Raw genomic sequence first — 24,233 nt, 5'->3', positions numbered from 1 at the left:
ACGGCGGGAGTGCCAAAGATATGTTTTCTGAAATTAGCTAGGAAGGCAGTGTCCGTTCATCTTTGTCTCTGTATCTATGAATGTTTTCTTTTGTGCGTTTTCTCAATATTGGCCTCCGAGGACACGTGTGCGTGTAAGCTGATCTGCATGTGTCTCTGACTCCGGAGGCTTTTACAGCACCAGTGTGACCCTTGCAGCCTCTGTTGAGCATCACGCTGAATGGGCCCTGATGGGAAGATGTGTAGGAGGAAAAATACACGGGAATTAATTTTTTACGGAATTCCATGTGGCCCCAAACAAGGGCCTGGAGAGCAGCTTAGAGAGGCAACACAGCAACAGCATCAATACAGTCTCAGCAGAGTTGTAACAAGGACAACATGTTCATGAGATTTCTCAGCAACACAGCGGGGGATAAGGAGTGAGGCAGCGTTTATTTCAGTCCTAAATAACTATTTGGTGTTTGTGCTTAAATGCTTGGGATGGTCCTGATGTTTTGAAGTGGGGTTGAATGAGGTACTTCTCCATGGTCAGTGCATTACCTACTGAAGATGGAGCAACAGACAAGAAGTACCAGCACGGGAGCAAAGGTGTGTACTGCTGTGGACGTATTTTAGACACCTAAAAAATCTGTGTAAGTGTACGCTATATTTCTAATATTTTCACTCCTTTACCTTGCCATCAGACCCTTTTCGTCCAGGAACTGAAGTCGCTATCTATGCTCTCTTCAAAGCCACCAGACTCCCTTGGCAAAAACATTCAAGTAATTTTACCTCGCAGAACACGGGAGTTGCTGGTCTACAGCTGCCTCTATCGGTTAGTTTGTTTGTGTTATTGGGTGACTTTGGTTAGATCTGATCAGGTGGCAACCTCAGTAAACATTGTAAATGTGTGTTTTCGGTCTCAATCTCTGGTTTCAGGTAAATTATGGTCCATTTAGAGTCAAATAGACCATAAAGCAGGGGATGCTTTAGGGTGGGGCGACCTTCTGATTGACAGGTCGCTACCCTACCAGAGCCGTATACAACGTCTCTACGTCACTCCTCCTCCATCCAAATATGGTCACTTATGTTCACTGGTTGCAAAAACGCCAAGATGGCAACGGACAAAAAGCCAAACTTGAGGCTTCGTCACGATGACTACGTCCACTTATTACAGTCTATGATTCTGATTCATTTAATTCCCACAACAACATAAACAACCTAACTGATGGGAGGCAGCGGTAGACCACAGACTCCTCTGTTCTGCGAGGTAAAATGAAATATCTGTTTTTGTGAGACGATTTTGTGGCTTTGAAAAGAGCATCGATACCGGCTTCAGTTCCTCGTAGGAAAGGGCTATCTGACTTTAAGGGAAAGGGAAATATTCTAAAAATAGAGTACACTTAAACTGATGTTGATTGTTTTAGGTGTCTAAAATGCATGTTGCTGCTGCCCCCGTCCACAGCAGTACATCGCTTTGCTCATGTGCTGGTGCTCCTGTCTTGTTTCTCTAAACTGGGGCCGTACCAACGGCCATCTACTGTAGGTAATACACCAGCTATGGATAAGTACCTCATACAACCCCACTTCTAAAAATCCAAACTGGCCCTTTAAGAGACTTGTACGATATAATGAAAGACAACTATTTGCAAAAGCTTGAAGAGAAAGTTGAAAATTCCCAAACTAAGAACACATACAGAGAACTGAGTCTCTGGTCTCACACACACTTTGCTTGGGCTTGACGGCTGTTGTGCACATTTGGGAGATCAAACACAAAGAAGATGTTAAGCTGCGACATCTGACCTGCAGACACTGCTGGCATTTTACACTTCTCTTATGAATGGAGACCAATATCGCCAGGTTTTGGGAATTTTTCACTGGAAAGAACAGGAAGTCTGACAGACTTTTACATGTGCAGTTTTGGATCTTCCAAGCAGGAAGCAGGCCCTTTTTACAGCTGTGTTTGTCCATTTATTGTTCTGTTTTTGGAAACCAGTACACATGCAATTGATCAAACTATGAGTCAGAGATGGAGCAAGACAACACAAAATACCTGGAGGTCTTCTGTTCCCCCCAGCTCTAAGTCACATATGGCCCCATTGTGTTTAACTGTCACCAGTATGGAATGATGTTGTTGAAATAGTTCAATGGTTTCTCAATGGTTGTGACTAGGAGTCAGAGGCCACGGCAAGATGGCCACATGGAACCTTGCAGCCGCCTTCGCCTAGCACTCCAGGATTTCGGTGAGACACATTTTGATGATGATGACTTTGTTTTTTTGTCCGTCCTTCGATTCCGCCCCTAACAGATGTAAATGTAGTGTAAATGTTATAATTTTTTTATTTAATATACAAAAGTCATGAATATTTTCTCTTTCCCACTATAGTTAGTTATCTCTTCCAGGCGTAACGGTTCAGTCGTGTATGTGTGCGTGTTGTATCTGTCACACAGCTAACCTCATATACTGCTGATCAGCCTGATATTTTCTGTGCTCATTAATAACTGTATGCTCAAGGACCTCTCGTGGTTGCTGTGATTCACACTTTTGAAAAGCATATTTTATTGACTGTTTTATACCCCCATTGACTCCTCACTGCTCTTAACCTTTTAGGGTTAAAAGCGACCACTAATATTTTCCGTAGTAAAAATGCACTTCCAGCAATCAGCTCGGTTAATAAATCACCTAGGCCATATTGTCCCTACTGGTTTCCATCATACTTGCATACTCAAACAGGTATACTATTTGATTTTCAAAAGGTCCTAGAGGTCCTAAATTTAACTTGAACCTGAAGAAACCCAGTGTGCATGCAATGTGACAGTGACAGCTACGTTGCACTGCTGCTCCCTCTTGTGGTTAAGACGACCACATGTATGTGGTGATAATGAGAAAGGAAGAGAGAGCAGCGAGACGCAGTGAGTTCTTACTGTAGACCCACTAGATGAGGCTCATTTGCTGTATTGCTAAATATATTAATGAAATGCTCTACTTACTTGTTATACAGTGCACCTGGTCTGAGCAGTACTGAGAGACAGTCTCAAGCCGACCCAGAACCAAATCCTGACTGTCTTACCGCCGTTCAAGACCTCAGGTGAGCCGAGCTTCACTTGTACTCATCAATACAAAGTGTGACATGATACAACATGTCACACTTTCTCCTCATCATCATAAAATTGCAAGTTGCGTTTCCGTGCATTTCAGAAGGTTCGTCCCCAAAAGCATACCTCCTTCTGTGGCCCCAGCAGGACATGACGAGTCCCCGGATGGGAGGGCAACTGACTTCACTCCTTCTTCTAAGTGGAGGTACATGGAGGGGCGTGTTGGAAAATGACGGCTTTGAAAATAGCAGATTTGGTTTCTCGTTAATTTACAGCACCTATATTGACCAAAGTTGTGGCTCTCTGGGCCTTTTTCTAACCAGCTCATTCAACATGCTAAAGGAAAACCTTATGATTGAGGTTAGCTGTTCAGAGATCAATGACTTCATTGGGCCTCTCATCATTAGATAAGGCATCTGAAAACATGACAGACAGTAAAAATAGAACCGTGTATGTTCACCACTATGTGTATATTTACATAGTGTATGCACAGTCAATGCACTAGCATATCCCACATGTTTGAATTAGGTCTTAAGTCTATACATACAGCCTGGACCTGTAGGTTTCATAGCCGCGCGGTGTGTTTTCTCTGCACTTACAAACGTAGCCATAACTTTTTATTTCTTTGTGAAGTAATGTGTCCAAACTCTACTAACCAATCGAAGACCAGGGGTCTTGCTTGAGCGCTGCTGCTGGAACTACCATTTTACAACCACAGTAAAACACTCTCACTTTGTCCGTCACTCCAAAAACCACTTGTAGCACAGAGATACTATTGTTGTTGTTTGTTTTACAGTGCTCCATGATATGAGGAGCTGTTACCTGTTAAGGTTGTTCTTTCTTGTGCCTCTCTTTAAAAAAGTTGATCTGAAGTCCTTAGAGGTCAAGAAACCACCATAGGATTATATATCAATATTGTTGAGTTTCATCTTTTAACCAACATCAGTCTTGATCATAACTACCAAAATATTCATTTGAATTCATAAGGGAATGTTTTACATTGGTATGTTTTAAATACCAGTTTGTTTGCATAATGCCACTGTTGGAAAATGTAATTATTTTCTGTACACTAAATGCTTTTTTTTCACAGTCTGGGATATATCAAGTTTTTAGCAGCGACACTGATTCTGATGCGACTGTGGCTAAGTGGAGAGCAGGGTTGTCCCTCAATCAGAGGATTGGCGGTTCAATCCCCGGCTCCATGTCGATGTGTCCTTGAGCAAGACCACAAAATTGCTCCCGTAGCTGTGCCTACGGTGTATGAATGATAGTTTGATAGGCAGGTGGTACCTAGCCCCTGTCATCAGTGTGTGAATGAGTGAATGATGACAAGTAGTGTGAAAGCGCTTTGACTGTTCGGAAAGACTAGAAAAGCGCTCTACAAGTACAGTCCAGTTACCATTGTATCAACAGCAATGCCCCCAGTGTAAACGTGAGAAAATGGCTCTACCTGCTGGAAACTAGTAAAAACTACATTTCTGAAGCCAGGGCTGTGGATTGCCTCATGTCCAGTGGCAATCCAATGGCTGTGGGTTCAGAAAGTCAAGAGTGGCTGTATTTTGGCATTAAGGCATTTTTAACACAGCCAAAATGATCAAAACTTTCAAAATGAAAAAACTTGAAAACGCTCCCAGTGAGGCACAAGGGTTGAAGCGTTCACAAACATTTTACTACAAAACAAAGGATTTGCCACAAGTTAGAGAATACTAAGCCCTGATTTGTGATACAAAACTGAAGAACTTCTGCTGATGTTATCATACTACATTACACGCATGTACATTTTCAGGGCCCTCTCCACCACCAAGCTCTCATCCTCCTCTATTCCCCTGACTGGAGACCAGCAGACTGATGCTGACATCCTGGCCTTTGTTAAAGCCAGGCAAAACCTCCTGAACAGGACAGGTAACAAACACACACACACACACACACACACACACACACACACACACACACACAAACAAGATGTAATCTACTCACTAAGCTTTCAAACTATATGCATTCTGCATTCAACGCTGCCCACTTTTGAGCTTTTGAAAGTTGTTTTTTTATTAATACACATCACATTCTATATGTTCCATACTGCGCTCGACTGTAGGGAATTCCTTTTTTTGGTGAAGACCCCATATTTTGACACAAAGAGGTCTCACAAAACTCCCACACCCACTAAGCAGCCTCACCCTTTCTAGCTCTACGACGACTCTTCTTTAGCTCTGACGTGCTTACTTTGGCACACAGGAAAGTGGACTTGGCAGTCTTGTGGTTTGCCACTAGATATTCAGAACGGCTGAGGTCATGTGAACAGACCAAGCGATGGCCAGACAGAAAAACAGTCCTCTGAAGGCTTTCTTTCTTTCTTTCCTTTCTTTCCTTTCTTCCTATCTTTTCTTACCCCACGTTGGCAAGGAAGACTCACTTGACGCTTCTTTACCTGGCACTACTAAGCTGGTCAGCGACTGTGCTTTGACAGGAAAGCCCCTCTCTTTGGTTGTTTGGTAACCCCTGTGTGGAGCTATCCCTCCTATCAAAACAGCTTTAAAAGGCCCTAGTGCATGCTGGGATGTGTAGGGAACTTGGCATTAATAAAACAGACAGCACAAGTTGAGATTGGCTGTTCCTGTAATTGTAAGTCATAGTTTAAGGGTGTTTCATTCAGGGATTGTTACTCTGAAAATAATCAGAATCAGAATCAGAATCAGAACCGTTTATTGCCATGGTATGTTGAACATAAAAGGAATTTGACATGACGGGAAGGTGCTTAACATTTAACAATCAACAACAACAACAACAATCAGTGCAAGTAGAAACTAAATAATATTAATATTGGGATATAAAATAAAGTAAGATATAAAATAAAGTGAAACATAGAATAAGGATGAAATATAAAATAAAGTGAAATATAAAATAAAGTGCAGAAACGAACCGATAACAGGACTATAAACAACGAACAGATAACAGGACTATAAACAAGTAAGATGTGTAGTGTAAAAGTGTCGAGTGAAATACGGATCGAAGGGATGCAGGGGAGTGACCGGTAGGAATTTTTCCTGGGGATGACAGTCAGTGGGGGTCAGTGGGGGTAAAGACAGAAAACAAACACAATACAAAAATGTTTGAGTTTGTAAGACCAAGCAAAGCACATTGTCTTGTCATATTTCTTGATGGCTAAATGAAAGGCTTTTGGGTCATTTTCTTGCTTGTTTCTCTAGTCTAGTACATCTTCTAACCATAGACTGTATGTAAGAAGTGTCGCCGTGACGTCATCTGTTGGCTCGGGCCCACGGTTTTGAAGGGTTGTGTCTAGAGCAGGTATCTTCAACGTTTTTCAGGCCAAGGACCCCCAAACTGATAGAGAGATGGAGCAGGGACCCCCGACTATATATATTGTATAACATTGTGTTTTATATGAAACTGGGCCTAGTGCCATGTATAAACATACCTCTTTATTGTGCATTCAATACTAAGCTATTCAAATAATACACAGGTTGATATATTCATGTTGTTATTTTAAACATGTGAAGGTACAGTGAGTAGGGGGGCCGTGCCACTGACATTTAGAAACATTCCTTCAGCTGATATCAATGCCAATATCATCATTGTCTGTCAATTGCATGATAATCATGATTACAAGCTATTCAAATTGACGTTTTCATTTTAAACATAAATGTGGAAATGAAAAATGAGTGATGGCCTATTAGTGCCACTGCCATGCATAAACATACCTGTTATCTTGCATACAATACTGAACTATTACAATAATGGACAGATTCATGTTTGGAAAGAAAATAAAAATAAAAAATTGTTTAATCAACCAAACATTTCGCGGACCCCCTGCAGTACCTCCGCGGACCCCCTTTTGAAGACCTCTGGTCTAGAGGGTTACCCACAGGTTGCAAAACTCTGGCGAGAGTTATATTAGGTCGGCAAGAGGCAAGTCTCGCGAGTGTTTTTTTCAGATTTTCGCAACTTGTGGGTTTTGGCCATCGCCATCTTTGTTTTTTGCAACCACAGTGGAGAAGACTTGAAACTAACGATTGAGACCATAAACTTACAATGTTTACTGAGGTAATAAATCAAGAGAGAAGTAGTCATTTTCTCATAGACTTCTATACAACCAGAGGAGTCGCCCCCTGCTGGTCATTAGAGAGAATTTGAGTTTAAGGCACTTCTGCGTTGGCTTCACTTTTCAGAACAGGAGGTGGCCGCCTGATTTCAACTGAATGTCTAATCGGTCTTGTGTTTTTTTATTTTTATTTATGTATTTCAGGTCAACATCAGTAATAACAAGTTCTGACATGAATTTATCATCATCTGACTGCTCGTACCACCCCCACATCTGTCCTCAAAAGGTGTATAAAACACTATCGAGAAAAGATGGACTGTGAATCAAGATGTGTGAACAAATCATCTCATCTGGATTCAAAACATACTAGCTTTCACCTAAAAAAAGAGATCTCAGCACAAGCCTCACATCCTGTCTGACTTTATTTGCATACACACACCGGAGAGTATGCCATTGGCATAATGTGCAGCAGAATAAATCACAGCCTGCGCCGGCCATTTGATCTGAACAAATGTTGTCTCAAGATATCAGAGGAAGGAGCGGGCAACTGGAAGCCAGTTGGCTCCAATATTTGTTTAAAGAAGAAAATCCTCACAGGAAGTTTCCACATGCACTATGACAAATGCATTTTTAATTTCTGTCTGCTTTCATTTTATTCCACATGTAACACATTTTGTGTAAAATGTTGTAAACAGAGGTATGTAAAATGTTTACGGATAAATATAAATCTGCAGAAAAGATGAATAAATAAATCTACATCGCAGTAGTGTACACTTTTACTAACCTCCGTTGTTTATGAGATTATTCAGCATGTGAACTTGGCACTGACAAACACATGTCAGTTGTTTGCTCCCCCACTACAGCCTTTCTGTCTGTCTGTTCTGTTCAGTTTTGTGAACGTTCTGATCGATGAAATAGCAGAATGGACTCCCTTAAAAGATTCTCCACAAACTACAGCCATGAAGGGTATAGACGTTTAGTTTCATTAGTCATTAGTTAAAATACTAAAATTGATTCCACATTACACTGGTATATAGAAATCCCTCCTTAGATACATTACAAAAGCGGTATTGAAGAGTTCTCCTTAAAACACGAGCCTGTATTTTGCAACTATCATAGAGTACATGAGATGATAAAAGCTAATTATATAAGCAAAATCAATTCTTGTGTAGCTGTTATTTAATGGGTAGTCTGTTCCTTAAAATACATCCGTCTGTGCTCACTTCTATTGAGGGACGTGGGGAGGTGGAGCCTATCCCAGCATGCACTGGGCAGAAGGCAGGGAAACACCCTAGAAAGGCATCTGTACAGGGCTTCCGATGCAGTATTTGAAATTCAAATAAGGTTAAGAACATTTCGTAGCATGGAGTATTGATTATTATGTATTGAGCTGAATGGATGCTTATATTCAATTATGGCAACATTTCATTGAATAGTTCAGTGCAGATAAAAACTAAGTTACATTAAATTGAATATTTGCATTTGGTCTGGCCAATTTCCAATTTAGATTTTTACTGGCCTCAAACAAGCAACACACGTTTTTGTATTAGATGTGTTAGTCCAAATCACGACATGACTGCAGATTCCATCCCAGCAGACAGTAGATGGGCTTCATCCGACAGCCCCGGAGCCCCTGACATTCACTGTATCCGTAAACGTCGGCGGTAATCAAAATCGGCCCATCCCGTGGGTTCAGACACACCTACACAGACAGAAAACAACCTGTGAAGATTGGAGGCAACCTGTTTGCATGGCTTTGCCTTGATTTGTTTGACAGATGACAAGCAGATGCACAATTTGCATCCAGTTGCCTGGGAGAAGGAGCCCTCTTTAATTAAGTCATGTTATTTCTTTCAGTAATGGATTTGGACTTTATATAGCGCCTCTATTGTCTTCTGACCACTTAAAGTGTACACTATGTTAACATTCATCCATTCGCTTTACCTCTGAGCCACAGATTTCAGTGACTTTCTAAAGAAATATTTCCACCTCAGACTAAATAGCAGGGGTAGCTAATTAATGCGTTTTGGTTTTACATCAATTCCACCAGCCCACAGGCTGCTGTTCCATTTCAAGTGTAACATTTGTTTGTAACCCTCTGGAGTTCTGGTTGATTTTGGCTCATTTCTGCAGACTTTCTATGCATTCATTTCTTTTTCCATCTTTGTTTTGTATCTTTTAAACACCACATGCATGATTTATGTTTCTCAGCACAAATGCAGCTATAAGTCTGAAGTATAAAGCTGCCAAAAAAACCTATATTCATTCTTGCTCTAAATATTATTCTAGAACAGTTCTAGAATTATTTCACTATTTATACAGACAAATACAACAGAAAAATGTAAGAAATGCAGTGCATTTACATGTCTTTTTCATATTCTCAAAAAATGCATTTAATCTGAAAAAATGTTTTCCCTGTTTTTCTGAATTGACAAGATTATTATCTCAGAATTATGAAAAAAGTTTCCACTGCCACCAAACCGGCTGTGATCTCAGCGCTGGGGTTTGTGCTGATTTTGAATTGCTACAGCCACTATCTGAAGGTCCGTCTACAGAGCTGCCGTCGGCTCTCCTCCCAGTGAAGTATAGTCTTCTAGCGATAGGGGGTGAGGCTGAGGAACCTGCGCTGGCCTGCTAATTCTTCTACATCTTCATATGTGCTCTGATAAACGGTAAATTCATCAAATTCAGTGGCCTGTATTGCTATTTTCTAAGCTTCTGTGTCTGTCATTTTTCGTGGAGACGGACCTTCAGTTAGCTTTTGTAGCAACTCAAATTCAGCCAGCATTAAAACCCAGCGTCAGGGGTCACAGTGGGCTGGTGGGTCTCATCTGTGTAAGGGCGGCAACAGAAAGTTTGCTGATCCCGCTGGGAGTCGGGGCGGTCCAGGATCAGACCTCCGACACTTGGTCTTGCACTGGCTGAATTTGAGTTGCTACTGAAACTAACTGAAGGTCCGTCCGTCTCCACGAAAAAGATTTTTATTAAAATCAAAGTTATGTTACTATAAATAAAACATGCTATAAAACATACTATAAACAACACGTGTGTTGACCAATGAATATACAGCCTCCAGAGGGTGTGTTTAATAACTCTTGTAACATTGGGATAACATATTAGGCTACATAATGTCTTAATATGTATGTAGCATCTTTATCTTTGGAAAGTTATTTTCAGGAAGACAAGCAGTGACTTTGGGACACCAACAGCAGGACTGGAAGTTGTTGTGATAATTATAGCTGTCATTATTGGCATCTTCTCTGAAGTCGATTATTTTCTTATATCTTCTCAGGCTATTTTAACATGCCAGCTTTCTAAACACTGCAGCCATAAAACCCTGTTAAGTTCTCTTGTGACACATCTGTCAACTCTTTGGTTTATGGCCCATAGTCAAGTAGTGCTCCTCTCACCTCTCCACAGTTCAAAAGCAATTTCTGCAAAGTAAATTCAGGAATCCAGTAGTTTGTGGTTGAAATAGTCCCCCGATAAAATGACTCCCCTGCAATGTTGTATTGAAAGGCTCTGGTATCAGCACTGTGGGTGCTCAGACAACCAACAGCAGTCGGGTAAAATATTAACTTTTGTTCCGCTGACAAGATGCTGCCACCGCTTCTTTATTAGTGGAAACGGTTGAAAGTGAAGAGGGGTGTGATCGTTACCCAAGCAACCCATAAATCAAAGCCCAGACATCTATGATACTCAGACCAATCAGAGTAAGAGCACTAAGTCGAGATGTTTTACCTTTAGAGGATTATCCAGTTAGAGCCGTCACCCCAAGATGCCAAACATCAACGTTTTCTCGCTGTTGCTGTGATTTAAATCTGGCTGTAAAAGCAATTTAAATACATTTTTGTTTCCATTTTTGACTATTTCCTATTCACTCTTTTGGAGAAGAATGCCACACTGCAGTAGTGGAAGCAATCTTTAGGGAGCTACCCATGAGATCTGTGTATTTCATCAAGACTTTGATTGTTAGTCCTTTCTGAAGTAATTGACCTCTTCTCTGAGATTGTGCATCAACGTTTGGGTCCATTTCGGTGCTCGAGGAGGTTGATGGCGAGGTTCCAGTTGGTGCGGGTCAGAGTGAACTGGACAGTATTTTTGATTGTGGCCCACTTTACATACCTGCTGGTTGGGGCCACCATCTTCCAGATACTGGAGCGGGAGGCTGAGAGCAACAACCGGAACCACTTCCAAGTGGAGAAGTTGAACTTCTTGGCTAATTACACCTGCCTGGACGGACCGGCCTTGGAGAAGTTTGTTCAGGTTGACTTTCTTTGCATTTCTTCAAGGAATTCATGTTACATAAGTGGAATGGGGAGTTATTGTCACAGAGAAATTGAGAGATCAATTTTATAATTAGGTGCATAGCAATACATGGTGTTACAGTAACCTGACCTGCTAAATCAATAAGTGGGTCATGTTCCAAGATATTTACGGAAGGGATTAATAGATTAATATATCGTCAGCACAAGTGAGGTAAGTGTGATCTTATTCTAGGATATTAATACACTTCTTTGTTCGCAGGTAATTTTAGATGCCTGGGAAAAAGGAGTGAATCCCTCGGGCAACTCAACAAACCCCAGCAACTGGGATTTCAGTAGCTCCTTCTTTTTTGCAGGCACAGTGGTCACCACTATAGGTAAGCATCTTGCCATTATTCAGCATTTTAACGGTCCGATTTGATGAAAAAGTAATGACAAACCATTGGTTTGTCCGCAGGCTATGGCAACCTCTCCCCCAGCACTGTATCCGGGCAAGTGTTTTGTGTGTTTTACGCCCTGTGTGGAATCCCACTGAACCTGGCCTTCCTTAAACAGCTGGGCAAGTGTCTCACCATCCACCTAGGTCGACTGGAGAGGGGAATGGTCTCAGTTGTTCCACACAAGGTACGGCCATTAGCCACTACTAAAACATCTGGGATATGGTTTAGATATCTTTATAGTCATTATCAGCTATATTGGTATTGTTTTTGCCTTTTAAGTCTGCGGTCCTGGAGACACCTACTGTAGCGGGAACTACCACTGCAACATTCTCCCAACTCGACAGATCCCGACACTTAGTCAGTGCCTCTCGGCATCAACGCTCTAGGTTCCCCTCCAGCGTCAGTTTTGGACCCAGGGAGGGCATGTCAGTTTCCACTCATTACATGCATAGTGTCTTTTCAAAATAAACTTTCCTCTTCACAGGAAGTAAGGTTTAGGCAACAAACCCACTCAGTTATTGTTAGAAAAGGATCGTGGACGACGTTAACTTGACTCACTATCTCACGTATAAATAAGTTAATTTTGAGTTTCACACGGGACACAAACAGCGGCCTCCTTGATGCACCACCCCTCCCACCTACCTATAGCGGACTTTAGCAGTCTTTATTTTATGTCGGTTGCTCTGACCGTCAAATAATGTCGTGGATGGGTTTACATTGGAGTTAGCTGAAAGCTGTGTGCGTCTCATACAGACGATAAAGGGTGCATCCGTGCGTCGATATCAGACACTGAGGGACACTGACCAAGCGTCTGTGTTTGACAAGTTTGGAGTGAGAACGGGTTAACTACAGAGCTGGTTTTGAATACTTTTCCAGGCGTTTATATTTCTGGCACTTGTGTAGTTGAGATCATAATAAAGGTTGAGTTTCAAGATGGGTGTGGTCCGAGCAAGGGCTCTGAAAACAGGGGGGCAGAAACTAGGACCGAAGTGATTGCCCCCTACCCACTTTACCCCCCTGGTCAGATTTGGCGTCGTGGCTGGTGTGAGCCCATCCTATCTAGTTTTTGCTTTGCATTTGCTAGCCATTACTGCGGAGATCAAACCTATACAATATGCCCAGAAAAGTCCTCTTTGTCATGCCTGACTGATGCCTCTGGATCTCACCTGTTTCTTTCCTAGCAAACGGTTGAGGCCCTGGCCGTGAGCTTGTTCTTGATCGCAGGCAGCCTGCTGTTTTTGGTCATTCCTCCTCTGCTATTCAGTTTTGTGGAAGGCTGGACGTTCGGCGAGGGCTTCTATTTCTCCTTCATTACCCTCAGCACCATTGGTTTTGGAGATTATGTAGTGGGTGAGTAGAGAGAGCAAACAAACACTAATGTGGTGGAAAGATCACGTCAATGCCCTTTAATGCTTTGAGACCATAACTGTGTTGTAATTTCAATGTATAAAGGAAGAAAATTGACACTCTGACCTGCTGTCTTTATCTGGGATGATCTAACATGTTCTAACAATGTTAATTCCTGTAGGGACCGACCCGGGCAAGGAGTACATCTCTCTCTACCGGAGCCTTGCAGGCATATGGATTATCTTTGCCTTGGCTTGGCTTGCTCTTATCCTCAACATGGGAGCCAGAATAATGGAGCATGTGATTGGCCTGACTCATCCAGGCTTCAAGAAACAAGAGGAGGAGGAGGAGGAGGAGGAGGAGGAGGAAGTGTCATCCAGTAAACTAGAAGACGCGTCAAAGATCTGAGGGTGGACTGTAGATGGGAAATCTACCTGTCTATATTGTCTTCTTCATGTAAGATTCTGTACATACTACGGTACAGTGAGAAAGCAGATGTAGCAGCTATTAACAGAAACTGCTTTTATAAGATATTTGCTGTATTGCTATCTGTGTCCGCCCCTAACATTGTCATACTGCTACTACTTCTACTACTACTACTACTACTGCTACTGCTACTACTGCTATGATTTTCCCTAAAGAAATCAACTTTAAAAGGTGTAAATGTTCTTCTGTTGGCCTAATATTTAATTCAGAGTATTGAAGACTACTTGGCATTGTTGGGGATCTTTGCTTTGCAATTAGAGTAGCCCAGACTAGTATGGACAAACATTTCAAGATTTCAAGCTTCAAGATTAGTAATACTTTGTTAATTTTTATTTGTCTAACTTATTATTCTCAATCTTTTCATTGTCTTTATTCTTATTTTCTTTATTTCTTAATTTATTACAGTTGAAGAAGAATTATATACAAAATAGGATGGAGGCTCTGGTGTTTTTTTCTTCTTTGTTGATTATCATGTTTTCCCCAAATGATATACAGATTTAAAGTCATTTTATTATTAAATGGCCTGAAAAGTAGTGCATATAGCTGCTGAAGGGACCCCCCTACTAGGTTTGGATTGAGCCCTGCATGGTTACAATGTCTGGCTCTGCACCTGGGAGTAACCTTTGAGAACAACTCACAAGTGATCATGTGATCAAGAGTAGGATTAACCAATTAGAAACAAGGATTTAACCTACATCTGCCTAATTGTTCATTCTGTAAAACATCCTCAGAATTTTACTAAGATGTAATTCTGCAAAAATGTGCTTTTAATTTTTTATATTAGAAAATATCATACAATATATATATGTATATATATTTATATATATTATAATATTGTATAATTATAACAAAATAACAGCTTAAAATACATCTAATACATAAACAGGGATTAATAAGATGTTCCCTTTTTTTGTTTGGTTAATACAGGTCCATTATAAATTCATAATATGAAAACATGTGTTTTGTCTCAGGTAGAAATCTTGTCATGTCATCTTCTGAATTTCTGCTGAGCTAGGAATCTGTGTTTTCTTTGTACTCTTGTTTTTATCGTATGCTACCCAACAGCATTGCAATTAGAATTACAGAGCACCTATGTGTATGTGTATGTTGTGTGTGTGATCACGTGAGTCCACATCTGCGTTTGTGTACTGATTGTAAACTCTGGTGAATCGAGCACGGAGGGCTATCTAAAACAAACACATTAATCAAGATGTTGGTGTCAGGGTGACCTGAGAGTACACAGGACTGATCCCAGAAAGGCAGCTGGAAGCCGGGAGGAGGCCTTTTGCCTGTCATGCTTTGTCATTATGTTCACTCAAAACTCTGTTAGCAGAGAGAGAACTGTCCCTTTCTGTCTAAAAAACGGTCAGTAAGACGACTGTCGTCCTGAAGAATGTAACGCAACTGCAATATAGCATTGTATATAATGTGCAGTAGTTATTTGTTTGCTCAGCTTGTGCAGCGTCTCAACAAGCCAACTACTGTGACCAGTCTTGAATGGACCCCTGCCATGACTCCATGACCTCATAGACTATAGCTCATTTTGTCAAGAAACCATCAAGAAAATTTGACCTTACCCATGTTAGTCGTCACCTACAGCCCAACATTGTGCTGGTGTCTCTCCCTCTTCTCATTTTGCCCCGCTACATTTGCATGACAGGCCATTGGAGTGGTTGAGACAGTAGCGCGGGTGGAGGTTCATTTGCCTGCAATGCACGGAAAGCCAAGTAGGTACACCCTCACTCCTCACTGTTCCTGGCTGCAGAGGTTGAGACACTGAGCTTGCCTGGATCCCACGAGTTCTACCAGGGCTGCCGAGATGAGAATAAAGGAAATGTTCAATTTGGCGCGGGTGCCCTCCATCCTCATGCTCGGGGTGGTCTACGTGACATACGTGCTGATCGGCGGGGTGGTTTTCTGGAAGCTGGAGGGGGATCTCGGTCAGAAGGACATCGGTCTCCTGCTGCTGAACAAAAAGACACTGCTCACGAAGTACAGCTGTCTGAACCAAGAAGGCCTGGAGGCGGTGGCTCAGGTGAGGCACGGGATGTCAAAACGATGGCAGGTTAATGAATCCTCACCCTTTCCTCCCAGGGTGAGGACGAGACATGAAGAATGTAGTTTTAAATCTTTTTCATTACTCTTTGCAGCAGGCAGTTGATACATTTTGCTGCCAAAACAACCACTTTTACTGATCTAAAATACATGTAAAACTCATATTGACCTGCTTTCTATGTTTTTTACTTTCCCTTCTAATAAATCATTCAGGTAATATTCAACAGTAGTGGGACAATTCAGCAGTACAGTGTACAAGAGCAACAAATTAATCTGCCTGTAAAATCAGTTCCAAGCTATGAAAGGCCATTTACAGTCACTTATAGGTCCATTATGAGCAAAGAGGCAACTTCCTCCATGCAAATACCAGCTTCTCCAGCCTCCCAGCGCCGCCGACTTGATTTACACAGCAGCAAAGTCATGCAATATTTTCCTTAGAAACTGATGAGAATGCCTTTAGACCTTGATATCTGTTTCTGGAAAGAAAGAAAAAGCATGTGCACACGCTGTTCGTAGAGGAAGTAAAACAACAGATTGTTGATAATTCTGCCAGTCGATGAGAGAAAGTCATTAGATTTGCATTGTAGATTCATATGAGTGCATCCTCATTGTACATTAAGGCATGAAGAGGCACTTTAAATCCAATAAAGTCTGTTTAGTGAAATAAGACAATGCTTACAGAGATAGATCTGTTTGGGATTAGGAAGTGTTGCATCAAAGTTAATGAACTTAATCCTTAAAAGGACAGAAATGTCAGTTAGTTTGATTTTTGCAATTTCACTCAGTCCTGATCATAACCACCAGATATTAATTCATTTTCAGAATTTTTGGTCCTCAAGGTTCTGAGCATATCTCAGAGTACGTATAACTCTGTATTTTGGCTAACCAGCTTATTATAGACTTATTATTGGAAGCTGAGGTTGAACTTCCCAAATTCAAAGTAGAACATTCTACTGACACAAATGTATACCATATGCATTAACACAACCAAAATAAAAAATATATATCCCCAGTGGGTATACAGGTCTCAGACTGTTATATATTTCTTTTGGAAATATTTCCCACACTGGTGATGAACTCAAGACTGTTATGTAACAGACTGTGTCAATATATCTGCTCTCCCGGACACAATGCTGAGAGGGGTCTTCTCATGCAGACAGCTATACTATATTGACCTAAAAGACCCTAAAGGTTTTGGATCAATAAGTACACGAGTTGCATAACTCTGAGTCATAAAGTCCATGAAATACGGCATTGTTTCCATTGAGTTTGACCATTTGAGTTTATAATTTTCTGTCTGTTTCAGGTTGTTCAAGAGGCGTCCAAAGCGGGCCTAAGTTTGAAAGGCAACTACACGTCGGACGGCTTCTGGAAATTCACCAGCTCGGCTGTGTTCGCTGCCACCGTGGTCACAACTATAGGTTAGTCGTAACGGAATGAAACCCAAGAGATCTTTTAATCAGGTCCCAAAAACGGTAGAATTGTTCATGCAGCAAAAACACCTGTGATTTGATAATGTCAGGCTTTTCACTTTGTCAATGACCAGTTTTCATTTGATGTTAGAATAACTGAAACTGGATTTTACATGTGTGTTTAAATGTTCAACCCATTGACCCATTTTAGACCGCAATTTCTAAATAAGCCATTGGAATAATAATAATAATTTGGAAAATTACTGTTTCATAAACGAGCCGTTTTAATTATTTTCATTATTTTTAATACATAGTACATTTATATTTTTCAAGTTTATTTCAGTTTTTTTGAAGTTTTCCAAGCAATCAATTCTTGCACTGCAAAAACACTTCTCTTTGATAATTCATTTATTTTCATTGTGTATTTATTTCAAAAGGACTCTATGGAGCCAAATCCAGGTCAATAGTTTTGATCATTTGAAAAGAAAATGTGAACCTGAAAGTTCAAATTGAGGTCTTGAACATTGAAAAATACAGCAATGTATTAAAAATAAAAATAAGTGAATGAAAAGTTGTTTGGGGTTGAATACAATTTTGATTCAGTTCTGGAATTTTTTTAATACATTTTTGTTTTTCATTTTTCAGTAATATATATATATATATATATATATATATATATATATATATTTTGATATTTGAGGTCTTATATTTTTCAGTTTCAGGTGTTAAAATTCCCCTCTCGCACGAGCAAAATTCCCCTCTCACGGAGGCAAAATCACCTCACGAAACTTTCACCTGCTCGCTCGCGAGTCTCCATTGTATCTCTACATCTAATTGGTTACAATCCTCGTCTTTGGATAAACCGGATATCACTCTGACACAGACGCCAGGTCTGTTAGAGGTGGTTTTCAATCTGCCACTAAACACTACTCCACCACATCTCAGGATGTTCTACATTTGTCTGACAGGTTTTGTAAACTTTTCAGACTGTGTTATGTTAATAGCATTTTGAAATACAATAATAAAAAATGGGTTTCTCTTGTAAATGAAGTCAAGTTGCTCCGATTGGTTTAAATTCACTCCATCATTATATTACAGACAATGTGTTTGATAGTCAAACCTCTTGTGACAAACAGCTCAAAGAAACTCTTTGCAGTAAAATGTACATTATTTGCCCCTGACCTGTAGTGCAATCTGAAAAATCTCCCCCTAGCGTCTGAGTCAGAGTGATATCCGGTTTATCCAAAGACGAGGATTGTGACCAATTAGATGTAGAGATACAATGGAGACTGGGTCCGCCCACTTACTGTCAAAAAGTAAAAAAGGTAAAAGACTCGCGAGCGAGCAGGTTAAGTTTCACGAGCGACTTGTGCTCGCGTGAGAGTGAATTTTGCTCGCGGAGTGATGTAAAAGCACTTGTCAAAGTAAAATACGCGCGCGGCTGTTTGATTTGCGTGCGCGCGTGGATCTCATTTGCGCACTCGGATTTTGACAGTGAGCCTTCATACAAGAGCCCCCTGACAGGCTTCCGCCTGAGCCCTTCTGACTATAGGTAAAAAGAGTTGAGTGTTTAAACCTCTTACTGACCAATAAAAAGAAAGGCTCTCACGGTTCTTCGCCCTCCACCACAGCGAGATAACACACTAACAGCTTTCAGTTTTTTGCAGGTTATGGGAACATAAGTCCCAGCTCCACCATTGGCCAGATCTTCTGCGTGTTCTTTGCGCTTTTTGGCATCCCGCTCAATTTGGTGGTGCTCAACAGGGTGGGCAAGTACATGCTCGCCATAGAGAGGAACATCTCTGACTTCCTCGAGGGGAAGACCGGGCGGAGGGTGAGGAGGTCTTTAATCACCTAATCTATTGATTAAGTCTGTTTCAGACTGCTCTGGGAGTTACTCTTTGGAACACTTCTCTCGACAGAGGTGTACCCGCTTTTTCGTCCACCTGGTGTCTTACCTGTCCGGAGCGGTGCTCTTCTTTGTCGTGCCCATGATTGTGTTCCAACTGCATGAGGGCTGGACCTTCTCCCAGGCCATCTACTACTGCTTCATCACCCTCAGCACCATTGGCTTTGGAGACTTCGTGGCAGGTACGGCCAACGGATCGCAGCCACATTGTGATCCATAGTGGCAAGACCATTCACTTTCCTCTGAGCTGCATTTAAAAAAAAGGTATTTGATAATGCGCTGTACTCAGCTTTGTATTAATGGTGTCTTTCCTTTCCAGACAGCAATCCGGACAAAGTATACCCAGAGTGGTACAGCATCCTCATGACCTCGTGGATCTTCTTCGGCCTGGCCTGGCTGTCCCTTCTCATCAACCACTCCATCGACATCCTGGAGCGGCTCAACACCCACTTCAAACAGTGGTGGGTTGGACAGAAGCAGGAGGGGGAGTCTGGCGGCGCAGACGTCAACAACCCAGACACACAGGTGGAGGAGGAAGACGAGATCAAGAAGCCACCGATAACTCAGTAGACTGCCAAACGAGGTGAAGATTTCAGCGAGCTGAAGTTATAGAAATATCTGTCTGTAGATCGGGACATGAGAAGCGGGCGTAAAGTACGGGGTATGGCTGAGCCCCGGCAGGATGTATGTGTGCGTTATGAGAATGTAAAATGTTGAGTCTGCAATGATTCAATATGCGGCCGAGCAATGGTTTGTCAGTTTTGATCCCTTTCTCCTTAACTAGAATATTGACTCATTTTTGTTGAGTCAGGATTGTTTGTTCGGCGGCATGCAATATGCTGTTTCGTTCTGTTAGCACTTATCTGTAAAACATGTGACCCTCCACTCCAGTGCTTGTTGATCTACTTGTCTATAGTCTATTAAAGTCTATAGGGAAGGATACTGGGTCAATACTTCCTTTGCCCCGTGTTTCTGTCTGCTTAGTGGTCAGTAGAAAGCTGCAGTCAGTCTGTCCGTTGCTCTTTGGCCTCTATGTGTGAGGATCATCTCACTGACCATAAGTAATTTGCCAACTCAGTTGACATTTGACTGTGCAACAGAATGCCCCATGCATTGTGGTAATTTTGAAACATGGTTGATGTCCACAATGAAAACCACAGTCAATTAACACATGTAAATAGTGAGATTTCATTTTGCATAATAGAAGTACTTAAAGCTACTGTGAGGAACTTTTAACTGGTTGTGAACCCGTCTCAATCTAATACTGATGCCTCTATATAAGACCTACATAAGTGAACGAGACCATCAGCTAGAAGTTTGGCTATATCTACATAGTTGTTCTTATACCCATCATCGGGTCTGATTCCCTGTTCAGACTCCGGCGGGGCCTCAGGCAGCGACCAGCACACCACAGACGGACCCAGATCCGGCTTTGCTGCAGCCTTTGACCTGCAGTCGAAGCTCCGATTGGGAGGAGGAGAGCTCCGCGCCCAGCAGCAGTGTCTCCTCTTGCATCCATGAGCAGGGCTTCTCCTCACTGCTCCGTTGGTCCCTGATGGGAGCCAACACTGCCAACACCATGCTGGAGACCCAGGCCGTATTGCTGGGCCTGCTGGAGAGAAGGGAGGCACTGGAGACTCTGATGCTTGGAAACACTATCGCTTTTGTCCTCAGGGGCCGCCAAAATCAACCCAAAAAGAAAGTTCCTCGTAGTAGCTTTAAATGATCCGTTATTGTTAAAGGTCTCTCTAGTTTACCGTGACTTTATGAAAAAAATGGCAAGAAATACGAGAATCAGAGATTTATGATCAGCTTAAATGCAACCTAAATGGCAAAATAATCCAAATAATTTTAGGTGAGGCAAATGTATTTATGCTATACATTTTATTTTATAAAAATAATATATAGAAACATCATTTGTTGACCACACTAAACACAATTCTATAATGCAAACAAGTAATATCTAAAAATACCAAATACTATTATACTAGCATATTAATACCAGAAACATTCTGTAATATTTTGTTATTCTCTTAATTGTTTACTTACTTATTCATGTCCTATGTGGATCCTTTAGGAACGCATAGCAGTAATTAGCTTTGTATCCACTAGATGGTGTTACTGTACTAACACTGGATTCAAAATCAACCATTCAAACCAAAGGCAAAGCAGCAAGTATTCGCTGTATATTGAATAATGTTGTAACACATAAACTGGCCATATTGATCACATGCTCACAGTCAATATATTCCTACACCTCATAATATCAAGTCCAGTATAAAGGATACATTAACCTAAACGCAATCTATAGAGTAATTTCCATCAAATGTAATTTCTTGTCCTTATTGCATTAAATAAAAGTGCACAGTTGTGATTATGTGTTGTTGTTTTTTGCTGCATACCTCTCTTGGTACACACTAGAATAGAAGAATGCAGGACATAGAGGAGCAAAAGTCTCTTGGGGCACATATATCACAGAGCAAGTCAGGCAACACTGACGAGGAGTGAATGACAAAGACAGACGTCGAGCAGCAGGGACCAGAGAGTGGAAAAAGAGAGTGCTGGGGAGATGGATAGCAAGACAAGGAAAATTAAGTTGATGAAGAAAGTGCAAAAATGTTAAAAAGGATTTGTGCTTTCCTTTTTCTCTGTATGGATAGTGGGAGGTATGAAGGGGGAAAATGGAGTGAGAGTGACAGCAATGTGACCGCTTTACAACAAAACGCCACATACCTGTTTGGCCACGGTTCAATGAGGACTCAGCATGTGTGAGAAGACTGGTGCCTCGTACTTATTCTGTCCAATCGACCAGTGGTTTAGCCTGCACACTGTCCACAGTGAGACACGGCTCGGAAATTGAGGAGCCGTCATCCTGCATAATCTATCTGTATTTGATTTAGCAAAAGAACATGGTCTCTAAGCACTAGGTCAAACTGCAGATATCATACACTACCATGTAAGTTGGGCTGCCATAAATTTCCATTCTGTTAGGACCAAAACTGGTAACTAATGGGAGCCTGAGACAACTTCGGGATCTCATAAGAAACCTGCCTGCTAATATACTAAATTACGTATTCAATGGAAACTTTCAGTTTCATGACACATATAGTAAGAGTGAGTATATCAGAAGCTGAAGATTTACATGCTTTTTAACCATGCCTTCACGTAGATGGCCGGCATTATCATCGATGGGCATCGTTTTGTTTTTTTCCGATACCGGTGCTAAAACAATACTTTTAAAAAGATACCGGTGCCTAAACGGTGCCTGAACCGATACTTAAAAAAAAAAAAAAGCACAAAACAACGATTGACGACATTAAAGAAAGGCTTTTTTTATTGCCAAGGCACATTTTTTTCTTCAAATTGAACAATATATTAACAGCTTAAAGTATACTATAAATATAAATAAATACAAAACACTTGGCTTCAAACTACAGCTTCAAACGTTTTAACTTCAAACTATGAACAATATATTAACTGTTAACAACAGTTTACAGTATACTTAAATAAATATAAATAAATACAAAACACACACATACACTCTGTACACACATGACAGCTTCAAACTTCAGCTATTCTTTTGAAGAAATATGAGCATAATTGCTTTCTCTGGCAAAATACGACACCTCTCCTGACTAATTGCATGTCCTGCAATATGGCACCGGTTTTCGGTACCCAACCCTAATCATGACTGGAGTTGTTCACATATTGGCATATGTACAACTCATTTAACTGGAGGATTCCACTAGAGAGCCCTGTTCTCACTCCAATTTTCCAACATATTTCACCACAAACCGACATAACAGTTTAGAACTTCTTTCCATTTATTTTTGCAGGTTTCCATGTCAATTACTAAAATTGTACTGATCTGTCACCAGCTATTTTGTCAAGCACCTTTGTCAATGTGCAGTGGCAATGACACATTGTAATAATGCAGAACATTGGAGGAGGTTCTATCTGCAGTCTTGCAGTCCACATCCACTTCACTACATTGATGTCTAAACCTAACCAAGTAGTTTTGGTGTCTAAACCTCATCAAGTCATTTTGCTGCCTTAACATAACCCCTAACCCTGTCACATCACCTTGCACTGCCCCTACCGCTCATGTGCGTATTGCATCTTGTGGATGCATAGCGTGAATTTCTGAGGAGGTGCAAAACTAATCTCTATAAAGGCAATGGTACAAGAGTTTGGTATCTTAACGTGTGCTGGTTTCCCTTTGTAGTCTGAATAGTTTTGACCAATCCTATTAGAGCAGGCTTTTGATGAATGCAGATAAACTGTCCATGCGGAGAGAAAAAGAGGCAGAACCCATTGGCCGAAATGCAATCTGGGAACCCACCTGCTAATGTTGAATAATTATTTAGCTTTTTATTGGTTTAAAATGAGCTCAATTCCAACGCCATGTCTTGTATCTCAAGTTGCTCATCGGACTGTAAACGATGAGCAGGGCACGGAAAATAAGTCTTGGCCCCCGGTATTCGCCTACATCAGAGCCCCAGAAGTACAATATATCTCCTTGCCTCCAAAAGCTTATCCGTCGCCAGGCCGATAGCCAATAGGTTCCAAGAGCAGTACACAACCAACAGTCCAAACAGTCGCAGGATACAAGAGGCACCATCATGCTCACGGGAACTTGTAGGTAAAAGCAAGTATATCTCCAGCTCAAAGTTGTAGTGGTAGTTGGGTGCATGAGCAGCTCCCTGGGTTTACCTGCAGTTTCTAGACATTATTGACATTTTCATCATTCAACCTTTTCCCTAACCTTGACCATATGGTTTAGCTGCCCTGCCTAACCTTAAAAGATATGTTAAGGAAAATTCTATATTATCTTGTGAACAAGTCCCATGAATGTCCTTATGAAATCAAAACCAGCAGTGAACTGATTCTACCAACAAGCATTGTTAATGGTCTCATCAATGTCTTCCCATAGTCTTTGTTGACAATAAGTAAAAAAAACTCATAACAGATGCTCTATCACGTGTTACAAAGGAGGAAGGTATTACTGAATGGCAGTGGCGGGCCGTGCATTTTATACCTGGGCCTTCAGTGCTGTCCTACTACAGTTGAACCATCTCCTAATAACCTAATGACGCCACAGCTACGGGTTATTATTTGTTTCTAGGGGTGTAACAATACACGTATTCGTATTAAACCGTTCGGTACGAGGCTTACAAACCGAACA

At 41.2% G+C, this 24,233-nt stretch overlaps 2 protein-coding genes across 2 annotated transcripts in view; both read left to right on the top strand.

Annotated features, from left to right (window-relative positions):
* The window catches only part of kif6 (kinesin family member 6), a gene marked incomplete at both ends in the record, with an annotated part of 71,140 nt that extends 57,546 nt beyond the window's left edge, over positions 1–13,594 (top strand). Inside the window, 7 exons of the mRNA XM_079174746.1 lie at positions 2,151–2,221; positions 2,981–3,067; positions 3,178–3,279; positions 4,861–4,976; positions 11,857–12,023; positions 13,021–13,189; positions 13,368–13,594. Coding sequence (XP_079030872.1) covers positions 2,151–2,221; positions 2,981–3,067; positions 3,178–3,279; positions 4,861–4,976; positions 11,857–12,023; positions 13,021–13,189; positions 13,368–13,594 — 939 coding nt within the window. The remainder of the gene's footprint in view (positions 1–2,150; positions 2,222–2,980; positions 3,068–3,177; positions 3,280–4,860; positions 4,977–11,856; positions 12,024–13,020; positions 13,190–13,367) is intronic.
* A 1,897-nt stretch (positions 13,595–15,491) lies between these two features.
* On the top strand, positions 15,492–19,618 carry LOC306707352 (potassium channel subfamily K member 17-like; the record flags this gene model as incomplete). The annotated part of the gene is made up of 5 exons (XM_079174745.1): positions 15,492–15,707; positions 17,034–17,148; positions 18,807–18,973; positions 19,062–19,230; positions 19,368–19,618. 5 exons carry the CDS (start codon positions 15,492–15,494, stop codon positions 19,616–19,618), a joined length of 918 nt encoding a protein of 305 aa, XP_079030871.1.
* Positions 19,619–24,233: the final 4,615 nt, after the last annotated feature.

The sequence above is a fragment of the Pholis gunnellus genome, assembly GCF_910591455.1.
Source record: "Pholis gunnellus genome assembly, chromosome: 15".
Lineage (NCBI taxonomy): Eukaryota > Metazoa > Chordata > Actinopteri > Perciformes > Pholidae > Pholis > Pholis gunnellus.
This window is presented reverse-complemented; position numbering and strand designations above follow the sequence as displayed.